The sequence below is a fragment of the Psittacula echo genome, assembly GCF_963264785.1.
Source record: "Psittacula echo genome assembly, chromosome: 1".
NCBI lineage: Eukaryota > Metazoa > Chordata > Aves > Psittaciformes > Psittacidae > Psittacula > Psittacula echo.
The window spans coordinates 111,942,800-111,956,174 of record NC_137735.1 but is presented as its reverse complement, the minus strand read 5'-3'; the positions used below and the strand labels follow the sequence as shown (position 1 = coordinate 111,956,174).

General features: G+C 40.1%; 1 protein-coding gene across 1 annotated transcript in view; it reads right to left on the bottom strand.

The window, feature by feature from the left end:
• The window catches only part of VWF (von Willebrand factor), a gene marked incomplete at both ends in the record, with an annotated part of 137,037 nt that overhangs the window by 12,359 nt on the left and 111,303 nt on the right, over nt 1–13,375 (bottom strand). The window contains 4 exons of the mRNA XM_080609897.1: nt 2,060–2,176; nt 7,016–7,056; nt 7,947–8,130; nt 10,056–10,166. Of these exons, the coding sequence (XP_080466023.1) occupies nt 2,060–2,176; nt 7,016–7,056; nt 7,947–8,130; nt 10,056–10,166 (453 nt within the window). The remainder of the gene's footprint in view (nt 1–2,059; nt 2,177–7,015; nt 7,057–7,946; nt 8,131–10,055; nt 10,167–13,375) is intronic.

Sequence of the window (13,375 nt, the reverse complement as noted above, 5' to 3'; positions counted from 1 at the left end):
ACAGTAATGTCTCCAGCTGCTACACATAACCAACAGCTGCTTATGATGAGCTGAACATTTTTAAGACAACAAACACTCTGGTTGAGTGAAGGCATGGATGTTATCCATATGTTTTTTATAGAAAAAGAATTTGGGGAGGGTGGGGGGTTATTATTAAATCACTGGGAAAAAACATAGTTCATTGTTATTTAGGTGAACTTGCTCTACTAGCAAAAATGTAAGCACCTAAAGTAGGTCTTAAAATGACCAAAACAAATTACCCTGATGAGCAGAATATGCTGCAGTTTGCTGCACTTCAGTTACCAGTGCATTTACCTTCACAGCTTCAGCATCCAGTAGAAAGCAGGTGCTCCTTCAAGAGTATATACTCTTAACTCACGATTTTATCCATTATGAAGACATCTCTTTTAATCTGGGCATACCATGAAATCAGTGACTCTGAGAAAGGAAAGACCTGAAGTATGTGTGTGAATCCCACTGGCCTTAGGGTGATGAAGACATTCTGTATGTTTGATATTTTTCTCCCCTCAAGCTCCACAGATTCATTAAAGTGGCTACAAACACCTAGACTTGTCATCTCCCTTGGGTAGCTGCACATCTCCTAAACACAACTTCACAGTGCTTAATAAGCCCAACTAGAAATTGCCCTTTCCTCAGGGCTGTTTGCTTAGTCTGCATTTTCAGGTCAGGTAGGGGAAAGAAGTTGTTTGGGAACTGTGTGAGTGATGAAAGAAGCAGGAGAGGAATGTTTCCCCATTTTTTTAACATGTATTTTGTTGATTCCTCTACCTTTAATTTCTACAGCTGGCTTCTTGCATTGAAAAGCAAGAATTGATGTTTGTGCATTTTTATATGGGGATGTGCATATGCACACATGTTTCTGGCCACAGATTCATTCTAGTGTATCTGGGTTTTTTTCATTGATCTGCCAGGTTATATTCTGTGGCAGTGAGAAAGATGCTCAGCACTGAGCTTGGCCATTTATTTTCCTTTCAGAAGCCGGTGTCTATAATCATATCTACAGGAGGGGTAATATTAGGGTCCAGAACTATATTGTCCTTTCCAGTTCTACTTAGGGATTGAAAACTGGACTCATCCAAAACTTTCCCTTTCTTTTTTGCAGGAACCCTATCAATGTATGCCTCTGCTGGATTTCAACTGGGAATCCCATATCATCATGTTAGAGATGTGACTTTTTGGTACAATGGCTACCACTTGCACAGGCCCTGAGTTTGGTTGGGCCCATTGGGCTCCATTCTTCATCCAGGGTAACGCAAAAGAGGAAGGGGCATTTAAGCCTTTTTCTGTGAAACTTAGCTGCTGGTCTGTGCTTTTCTGACAGAGGGAGATTAAGCCAGCCTCTGCAGCTTGCCTAGGTCCCCTTCCACTTGAGGTATTGGTGCTAAGAAAGAAAACTACATGATTGAAGAGAACTACTCAGGCACTCTGGTCACACTGCTGGGCAGCAGAGTACAAATGGATGCTATTTGCCTCTGACTTTCTCAGCTAAGCTCATTCCTTTCAGAAGATGGCAGCAAAGCAGCAGCAAAGACTTCAAAAAGGCCAGTGGAACTGAAGGGGTCAATAACCTTTAAACCACCTAAGGCATGGCTGGGAAGCAGACAGAAATGTTATTGAGCCCAGCTATTAGACAATTTAGAATAGTCATAGGAAAGGTCTGAAGTAGAGATCTGGCTAAGCTGCTGGTCCCCAGAGGGACAGATAACGCTGTAGGAAAGGAGACACAGCAGTTCTTGTTGCGAATGATTTGCCAAACCTTATTTTCCCTAAAGGTAAGTAGTCTAAAATGCACAATAAAAATGCCTGTGGACCTGAGTACTATGAAACATTACCTTTCAAACACTGTGGATATAGATCACATTTGGTATATGTAGTCTAATTCAGGAAAAGAAGAACACAGGGCCATGACTCCACAGAAAAACTTGAGGAAAGGCAACAGGTCCCAGAATGGTACAGAATATAAACTGTATACAACTAAGAATATGACCTTCCTATGCAACACATTCTTAACCAGAATATCCAGACCACTCACACTTACCACTGGACATGGTTCACAGTTTAATTTTGTACATGTCAGAGTATATCTCAGAGAAGGTGTTGACTGGAGGGTGCAGTGACAGGTTGTGCATTGATCCACCATAAGGCGTCTCCATGGCTGAAACATTAGAACCGGTTTGTTAAGTCAGTGACAGTCTCTTCAGCATAACTCAAATAAATGAGCAGTTTTATCTAGGTTAAATCTCTTTCATTAAATCTTGCATTGCAATTCTTTGCAGAACAAAACAGAAAAACAATGCCCCCACTTTCCAGAAACCCAAATTTTTGCATATATAATTCCAGAATAAGCTGCATAGCATGAGGATATTTTTCAAGTAAGCCTTTTAGAATTCCTTAACCTGGGAAATGGCATTGGCATTTCTTACTGAGCTGCTTACAAAGCTAGCAAGCAAGAGAGGAATCTGTGAAAGTGATGAGAAAGATTTTGTCGTAAGCTATCCTGTCTACATGTATAGGTGGTTGGCATAAGTTCATTTTTCCAAAGTGCAGTGAATTGGTTTGTCAACAAGTTTTTTATTCTTGAGCCATTGCAATCCACAGATCATGCGCAGAAATTATTTGCTGTTGTTCTTGTAATAATACTACTTAGAATCTCTAGAGGCCTAAAAGATTAAAATTAAGAAAAGATAAACAAAACCATAAACAAGATTACTGAGTGAAGAACAGAACTTGTTCATAGTTGCAAGCAAAGCAGTGGCTGAGCTGGCACGCAATACAAATTCCCTGAGCACCTTGTTTGCTGGATCCCACCACTTTTCCAAAACAAAAAATGACATTTAAAATGTAGAGCAAAAATGCCAAACTATTAAATGGAAAACAAAAGGATGTGGAGTTAGTAACTGTATTCCTAGCACTGAAAGGAATTCTAAATACAAAGTCCTTCTGCTTCCCAAATGTACAGCCTTTCATTTCAACCCCAAAATAACAAGTCACAATTGTTGAAGGGATAAAATGGGAGAAGTCACATTGAGGATTTTTACAAAGAGCTTCTAAAACCTAATAAATAAGGTAAACAGACACTGAATATCGCTAGATTATAAAAACTTTAAATTGTGCTCCAAAAGTCATTAAAATATCCCTGTTGACTTCACTTGGAAGAGGAATTGTGCCACACTGGTAAACACTCATGGAACAAGTGGAGCAAAACTAAGAAGCTGGCCAGAGTTACAGTGTAAAGGTAATACATTTATGGGTAGTTAAGAGTCAATACTCCAACATATACACCAATGGATAAATGTTCTTATTAAAGAACTTTAATTACATTCTTTATCTGCACTTCAGCACAACAGAGGTCCTCAGGCCTCAGTGTTCTAATATAAAGCACGAGCAAGAGCAATGACTTTTTTCTTGGTTTGTGGAGATCTAGAAAAAAAGATCCTCCACATACAACATGATGGAGGTAGTAACACTAATGGGGTGATCCCCTGCCTTTACCAACTCATCTTGACACCTCAATACAGGACTCTTCAGCTTTCTTCATTTAACATTTTATAGTGAATATCAGGTCACTAATCTTGAGAGTTAAAAGACATCAGCAGGTGCAAGCACAAGGACACACTGATAATGTTTTCCTATGGGAAAGGGACAGATAGCAAACGTCATACAAAACTCCAGACTTCTTTTTAACTCTTAACATTGGAAAGCATTCAGACACTAGAGCGATAGTTCTATTACACACTAGAGGCCTCCCAAGGGCATTCAGTCCCTGCCACTAATAGCACTTTACTGATTAGTAGCTCCACACATGCATGTTCATGTCCACAAAAAAGCCTTCCAAATCCGGGAGATGTACTCACCATGTTGACCTGTTTCAAAATATGGTTGGGTTTGTTCTGTTTACAATCATAATCATACTTAATTCCAGCCCTCTAGAAGTAAACGCTTATCACAGAATGCTTCAGTAGCTCTAGGCTTTCACACCCTGAAGAAAGGGTTTATAAAGCCACAACTGATATTACAATTGATGTCCTCATTGGATCTTCTCATAGTTATAACATTCCAATTAAATACAAAAAAGATAAAGTGGAGTATATACCAAAAACACTATTACAGGCAGGAACTTAGGGCTTACTAGAGGCATGTTGAAACTAAATCCTCACACACAAGGGCTTTGAACTTTTGAAGAGGAAGGTCTTGCCTTGTTCCAAAGTTTGCATCAGAGCTTAGTTCTATGATATTTATTTAATGTATTTAGGGATCAGCATGCAAATGGCTTTAACAATGGCTTTCTGTGAACAAATGTAGCTTAGCATGACAGAACTGAATGAAATAATGGATTGATACATCTTTTTTCCTTTCTATAATACACCTATCATGTGTCTTCTTGGCTAACTTTAAATGAAATGTCAACATCTGCTGCCCCTGTGTTAGTCAGTGCAACCAAATTAACCTGCATAGAGCCCAGATCTACTCAGATCTCCTTTAAAAATGCCACTCAGTAAAAGCCTGGGAAAACAGATGAGTGATACAGATAATCCTTTCGGTAAATACAGCCACCTGCTTGGAAGTCTGCAGTTAAAGCCCACAGCACTGTTAAGAACAGCAGAGTGAATGCAATACACCAAATTACTGGAATATAATATTGGTAACCAGATACAAGACAAAAATGTAAAGGGATTAAGAATACAGTCAGTGAACAGAACTGCAGTAAAAGACTCAAAACTTGGAACTATTTAGTGAATGAGTTAATGGAGCAAAGTTTTCCCTTGATATAAAATGAAACTTGAAACCTATTCTTAAAGGACCCAGAATAAAGGTTTTGAAATCCAGGAAGTATAAACTTCTGTGGACACCACATCTTCCTTCCTGACCAGAACTCTGGAACAGTCATTGAAGTAGAGAATAGTGTAAGACATGGTTGTAGCAATGCCAGCTGCTCAAAAGCTCTCAAACCTACAGCTAAGAAGCTGTATTATACGCTAGTAAGCTTATAATAAGTTATTAAATTAAGCTAGTCTAATTGAAAAGAAAATGTAATTAAGACAAGTCCTACTACAGAATCATAGAATAAGCTATATTTTTTTTTAATCAAAATGTCCACTTTGTTTAGAAATTTTTCAAGATTATATCTCAACTCGAATTTCACACTTTCCATCCTGAGAAAATATTTTTGTGACTGCATTGTTGAATGCTAACTTCAGTAATGTTTGACATTTGCAACAGCAAGAGCACAGAAGTCACATAACAGCTGGAGCCTACCTACACCCTCAAAATCTTGCACAGAAAGTGTTTGATAAAATGATTAATTGTCAAGAAAAACAACAAGACATTAAAATCTGTATTACATGGAAAAAAAAAAAGAGACAGCTTTTATACATGGACAGATAGCAAATAAGAATGAGTCAAAATGTAGTTTTCTGTCAGCTGAAACACTTTCTGAATTCATTCTAAACTGGGAAAATTTTATAAACATAGGAATTTTTTTCTGTATTGTAGAAGCTGAAATATTTTAAGTCTGCAAAATACGGATACTTCTCATCTTGCCTTCAATATGACATTTTATTTCAAAATTTGCTTATGCTTTAAAGTATTTTAGAATATTTTAAAACACTTGAAAATAGAACAAAGACCTGACAGATCAGAGAAATATTTTGCTGGAAGAGAAAAAAATTAGTTGTTCATGAAAGAAACATTTTTGCCACATAGAGTATATATGTATGTATGTGCTATGTAACAGAAGGTGGCAGAAGCTAGCAATTACTATACTGCATGACATTCTCTACAAGAATGGTCTTTATAAAATGCCACAACTAGTTTTGACAACATACTACAGATGAGACAAACAGAGGAATCAAAGAGAAAAAAGAAGATTTTAGATTTTACCGCTTTAAAGCCTTTCTCCCAGTTTTCTGACAAGAAAGGCAGAATTATTCCCTGGATTTAATTATACAGGGAAGTAATCCCCACACAGAATGATAGATCCTTCATGACAGGAGCTCTAGCAAACTGATAAACTTACACCTTTCAACTAAGAAAAAAACACAGAAGAAATAGATGGAGAAATGCTCTCTGCCATATCTCAAAAGTCCAAACAGATTTTGATAAACTTATCTTTTAAATAAATGAAAAAGAAAGAAAGACAGACATTGAAAATGCAGGAATACGTAGGTTAGAAGTTAGGTTAAATGACTAAAGAGGACCTGTTTCCCTGGGGAATGATGAGAATATTTAGAGCTCTTTGACACTAGAGGTGCTGCCAGAATATGGATTTAGGGAAACAATGGACAATTGACAGAGCTCTCCAAAGATAAATTCAGCATAAATGAGATCAGATGCTTAACTCCCATCATTCCCACTGTCATGGGCTGGGTTTAGCATGTCTTAATCTATCCATTAAATGTGCAGTTGAGAAAAAATTTCTCTGAGGGCATATCAGCAGAGATCTTGAAAGGCAAAAGAGGTCAAACAGTGAGGAAGCTCAGCTTTCCTGTTCCTGCTAATGGCCAAGGAGGGATACCCCTCCTTCCAGACAGGTGGAGCAATACTCTTTTTTAAAAAAAACATCCTTTTTTAATCTGTGTTATCCTCTAGGTAGAACGAGGGAAGTTTTTGCTTCCCTGAAGCGGGCAAGGATCATATTTGAGCTTATCTCTCACAGACAGTTTCCTGTGCGTTTGGTAGCCTGCGAGTCATCGCACAACACAGATTACCACAGTTTCTAAGTTTTCTTAAGCCTCCTTTCAAGATAAGGAAACATTTCATTTTGCAGAAATATTTATTGTCATATAGGGAGGCTGTGGCAGAGTCATGAACTGGACATATACACACTGAGCCTCTTGCCACTTCTCTTACACCAAGGTCTCACTTCCAGAGATTTTGTCTGGACAAAGCTGCCCTGGATGGTTACGTGTATTCTGGCAAGTTTGTGTTCTTCAAAAGCTCATTCTTATATCTAAATGTCTCACCATCACAGCAAATAAAAGGAATTGCATCTTACCCCAATAACAGTGCCATTCAAAGGACAACCATTCAGGGGTACTGAAAAAGAAAGATAATATTCCATTTAACATTACCATTATCATGACATTATCAAGATTTATTAAACCACAGGTATGCTTTTTTGACTTATTAGCATTCCAAAGAACATTTAGATCCTTTCACTGTAAAAAGGCATAACTGAGTCTTCTTACATTATACCTTGAAAGGTAACAATTTGTAGTTCTTTTGAATTCCACCTCCAATTGTGTCTTGCTGAGTTGTTTTTTAACAAGTACATGGCACAATATAAGTTTTCCCCTCTAATTCTAGCCTTGCACTCTCAGAAGATGCACTTAGGTTTTCTTCAAGTTACAGTGCATACTTCCCCTCCTACCACTGCAAGATACTCCCACTGCTAGATACTCCCACTGCTAGATCCTCACCCTGTGGTTGCATATATACTAGTCAATTAAATACAACTGAGCATCTTCCCAGACTGAGGCCAGTTAGCCAGATCTTCTGATTTGGACTTTTGACCAAAGTCTGTGCTAAGAAATGGCCACAGTCACATGCTCAGAAACACACAGAAGACAGCATGGCTGCAAACAAATTCCATGTTCATAGCAGGCACTTCCTATGACAAAAGCATCTCAAGACCTCTTTTAAATGCTAAAAAGTGCAGGCTGGAGCTGTAGAAACATAGCCTGGTATGTCTCTCTGAAGCACTGCAAAATAGCTTCAACTGCAATTTGCTCAAGAAGAGACAGTAAACGTCAGCTGGAAAGAGAAAGTAATAGCAGCAGGTGCTATTGTACTCAATGTCTAAATTATACAGGACAGCTTCAAAGCAGTAGTATACTTGCAAAACATGCACTTTGGAAATTGCTGTTGAGAAACAAGACATCAACACGTTAGACTAGCAATTCCATTTGTCATACACAAAACCTTACCACATCTGCAGGAAGGACAGCAATCTATTACTTGGTCACAGCGTAGTTCAGTTCCCTCTGGACAGTCAGGCATATCCATTTGAGAGCAAGAAATATTCTTTTGCTGCACAAAAACCTCATTGTTCACCCGGACACATTCATTGACAATGCAACGGTTGAAGGGGGATCGCCACTCTGTGCCAACCTGATGGGAAATCGTAGAACTAATTATAGATAGCAGTATTTGTGCCACTGCATAGAGGGAAGACCACCACAGGTTGTTTGCAAGCATGCTGGTTTGCAAAGAGCACATTCACTGTATCAGGAACACTCTGTCACTCAATAGTTCTCCACAAATCCTCACTGCAACAATCAGTTTATAGAACAGTCTGCTGCTTTGTTTGCAGAGTATAGGAGTTACAGGAGTATCCTTAAGGTTAAAAATAAAGGGGTGGGTGAAATAATATGTGAAGAAGAAACAGCACTCCTAGCTAGATTTAAATCTACATTTGTTACCCAGTAGCTGGCTGCACCTCTTTGCTGGTCCCCTTTCTGCTGGAACCTGCTGCAAGTCAGTTCCAGTCAGCCCAAAGGAGGCTTTGGCAATAGGCTCTACACCAGAAAATACTTGCAAATGTAGAAGAGACTGGAATCTGTTGACAGTCCTAATGATTATAATTGCCCATGGGTCAGACAAGGTGGGAACTTCAAGCACTATTATGGGAAGAGACATCACTACAGGCCAGAAAGAAGATGCTGTCACAGTTCAGCACCGGGAAGACCTGATCACTGCTTTGCAGCTGTATAACTCCACTGTTAACACTCTGAATACACTTCAAGAATACTGAAAGTGAAAATCAGATCCCAAAGTCCAGTAAATTCAAATATTTTTGCTCAGAAAGTTTCCATGTGTTCATACTTCTCATGTTATACACTTACTTCATTGTTAATGACAGAAGAGTTGAAAGATGACACAGCAAGAGAGAGGTAGCACAGTATAAGCATTTATTACTCCATCAGTATAACAAAAATCAGTAAGGCACATTGGGACATTCAAATGAGCCTTCTGAAGACTTGTTTTACAAAGCTGAAAAGGATACTGATCCACACTAAGAAATTCCCTTGGAAAAATTAGGGAAGAGGCAGGCTGCAAAATGATCCATTAACATTTTTTAAAAGAGTGCATCAGACTTCCTTTGTAAAAGAAGTGATTAAAAAAACAATATTAATATGCGAACATGAGAGGCAGATGAAAATGCAGATGTTTTATAAAGAACAACACTTAGGGAGGAAAAGATGGGGAGAAGGTCCGTTATTTTAAAAATATTTAACTAACTGCTCCTGCCTTTCTTGAATCCAAAGCTCTGCATAAGATTAAGCAATTCAATGTTACTGGGTCATGCAGAGGCTTGCCAAAGGTAGTTGGCAATAGGAATAGAACAAACTGAATAACTTGAAGGAATTAAAAATGTAGGCAAGAACAGAAAAAATTATCCAGGTAGCTTTCCAGGGCAGCACATTTTAAATGGCCACTGTATGTACTCACTTCCCATTGGGTCTCTGAATCCTAAGAGAAGAGGCATACTGCTGAAAATAAAAAGCTATTTTGAGCAGAAAACAAGTGTGACCTGGACCATTGTGGGCTGATCTGACATGCAGCAATCATCTTTAGCAACCAGAGTATAATTCATGCTTCTACCCTCATTTACTTTCTGACATTTCTGTGTGTACCAAATAGGATATCCCATTTACATAGGACTGTGAAATTCAAGCAATCCACTACTCCATCTGCCTGCTATCCATAGAGGAATACTATGTAATTGAGATAATTTAAACATGTAGCCTTTGGCCAGAGAAGCACCACATCCTACTAACATTCTTTTGAGCTACCATTTACGAAATTATTAATTTTACACAAATATATTGCTTCCTCGGAGCTCAAAAAGGGTGAGGAGGGTTTGCTTGTTAGAACCAAACAAGTTACACACCCTATAAGAGACTGGTTTTCATTGCTGCTTGATGCATTGGAAAAAATCTCTCTTATCTTCTTCAACCTCCTTCTGTGGAACACAAATTAATCCCCTTGCACTTCTGGTAGAAGAGGAAGTGTCCATGCCACTGTCACCTCACCTCATGTAAACGAGGATCTGCATCACCCCGAGACCAGAATATCTGCTCCTCACAGGCAGTCTTCTGGCATCTCCCACAACATTCCCCTTCTTGGACAATGTACTTGTAACCCTGTAGGAGAAAACAAAAGGACTGACTGATCCAGGAATAAGAGACATATTAGACGATTAATCCCAAAAGAAAACACTGGGATAAATGTTTAATATTAGCAACTTTTTACAGAAAGGGGAGTTTGAAAATAGAACTGTAAGGCCACACACTGTTATTACAAAACAAACAAGTGGTTCACCCACCTCAGCATCCTGTTAAATGACATTATCTGTCAGAAAAAATAAATTAAAATGCACACAACATTAACAGCAGAAATTCTTATCTCATTAGTTCCTGCTAAATAAGACATACTCATTTCAACTACATGGACTAATTCTAGGTACTATCCTTGCTTAGCTCATGCCAATCAATTAATGAACTTTATGAGGATATCAGCATCTCTAGTGTGGTATGGACCACCCCTTCTTGGAATATAGAAAATGTTGATCCTGCCTAACATTTAAAAAAAAATAAATCTGAAATCACACAAAACATCTTTTTCCTAGGATCTGTTCAAATATGTAATAGCACAAGGGTTTTGTAGAATCACAGAATGGTTTAGGTTGGAAGGGGCCTTAACAATCACATAGTTCCAACCCCCCTGCCACAGCCAGGGACGCCTTCCACTAGACCAGGTTTCTGCAAGGCCCCATCCAACCTGGCCTTGAACACCCAGGGATGGGGCAGCCACAGGTTCTCTGAGCAACCTATACCAGTGTGTCACCACCCTCACAGTGAAGAACTTCCTAATGTCTAATATAAATCTACCCTTTTTCACCACAAGACAGAACAGAACAATGACATAAAAAGGCAGACGTGGAAAGGGAAAAAGTACCCCAGGTGAGGACTTAATTCTCTGTTTGAAAGTCTTTAGAACATTAAGGTATCACTTCCTACTTTCCATAATAAGTTATGCTTTAAAATGCAAGCAGAATGTTTGAAATTACCTTTCAACAATACTCTCACATTTTTTGAATGTAATCCTGCAATCTAACATTCAAATAACAGTCTTCCTTTTACATTAGTTTCTTTGACCCCCTTAACACGTCCCATTAAGCCATTTACTACCATGCTTTGCACGTTATTTCAAAGGAAAATATTCATTTGCAATATTGAAGATTAAAGTCACAGCTTTTGTAGTCAGCATCTGTTACAACCATCATTCACTATGCTTTTGCACATAGGGTCCAAATATTCTTTATTTTAATGTAATTAATCAAGACACTTGAAAACCTAACCTAATTAATTTACTCACACTCAGCCAAATGGCTTTGTCTTAAACACTTATCCCAGAAAATTATGCTTCATTCTACTCATAATCATCTAATACTTTAAGTTATCCACCACTTTAAACCATACTCTTTTATATCACTTACAAAGTAACTAACTCCAAGAACACTGACAGGAATTAAGCAAAGTAAGTCCTCCCTTCTCTAGTATACGAGTGATTTTAAGATGTTTAGAAGGGTGTTAGCTATTTTACCATCATGATCCTCTAAACGTACATAGCAAAGAAAAGACAGACTAGGAACAACATAGGCCCCCTCCAGAAGATATGAGGAGAACTGGCTACCCTGGATTTGAAGAAGGCTGAAGATCTTAATGACTTCTTTGCCTTGATCTTCACTGGCAAAGGCTCTGACCGCACCACCCAAGTCTTGGAAAGCGAACACAGGGACTGTAAGAAGGAAGACCCTAGCCCCACTGTAGGAGAGGATCTGGTTTGAGACCATCTTAAAAATCAAACATACACAAGTCCACGGGACCTGATGAAATCCATCTGCGTGTCCTGAAGGAGCTGGCGAATGAAGTTGCTCAGACACAGGCCATCATATCTGAAAAATCATGGCAGTCAGGTGAAGTTCCCGACGACTGGAAAAAGGGAAATATAACCCCCATTTTTAAGAAGGGGGAAATGGATGACCCGGGGAATTACAGACCAGTCAGTCTCACCTCTGTGCCTGGCAAATTCTTGGAGCAGATTCTCCTGGAAGGCATGCTAAGGCACATGAAAAACAAGGAGGTGGTTGGTGACAGCCAGCATGGCTTCACTAAGGGGAAATCCTGACTGACCAATTTGGTGGCCTTCTATGATGGGGCTACGAAACTGATGGACAGGGGCAGAGCAGTTGACGTCATCTACCTGGACTTGTGCAAAGCGTTCGACACTGTCCCACACGACATCCTTGTCTCTAAATTGGAGAGACATCAATTTGATGGGTGGACCACTCGGTGGATAAAGAACTGGCTGGATGGCCGCACGCAAAGAGTTGTGGTCAATGGCTCGATGTCTGGCTGGAGACTGGTAACGAGTGGTGTCCCTCAGGGATCAGTGTTGGGACCGGTCTTGTTCAACATCTTTGTCGGTGACATGGACAGTGGGATTGAGCGCGCCCTCAGCGAGTTTGCCGATGACACCAAGCTGTGTGGTTCGGTTGATATGCCGGAGGGAAGGAATGCCATCCAGAGGGACCTTGACACGCTTGTGAGGTGGGTTGATGCCAACCTTATGAAATTTAACCATGCCAAGTGCAAGGTCCTACACCTGGGTCGGAGCAATCCCAGGCACAGCTACAGGTTGGGCAGAGAAGAGATTCAGAGCAGCCCTGCGGGGAAGGACTTGGGGGTGCTGGTCGATGAGAAAATCAACATGAGCCAGCAGTGTGCGCTCACAGCCCAGAAAGCCAACCGTACCCTGGGCTGCATCAAAAGGAGCGTGACCAGCAGGTCGAAGGAGGTGATCCTGCCCCTCTACTCTGCTCTCGTGAGACCTCACTTGGGGTATTGTGTGCAGTTCTGGTGTCCTCAACATAAAAAGGACATGGAACTGTTGGAACAAGTCCAGAGGAGGGCCACAAGGATGATCAGGGGACTGGAGCACCTCCCGTATGAAGACAGGCTGAGGAAGTTGGGGCTGTTCAGCCTGGAGAAGAGAAGGCTGCGTGGAGACCTCATAGCAGCCTTCCAGTATCTGAAGGGGGCCTATAAGGATGCTGGGGATGGACTCTTCATCAGGGACTGTAGTGACAGGACAAGGGGTAACGGGTTCAAACTTAAACAGGGGAAGTTTAGATTGGATATAAGGAAGAAATTCTTTACTGTGAGAGTGGTGAGGCACTGGAATGGGTTGCCCAGGGAGGTTGTGAATGCTCCATCCTTGGCGGTGCTCAAGGCCATGTTGGATGAGGCCTTGGGTGGCATGGTTTAGTGTGAGGTGTCCCTGCCCATGG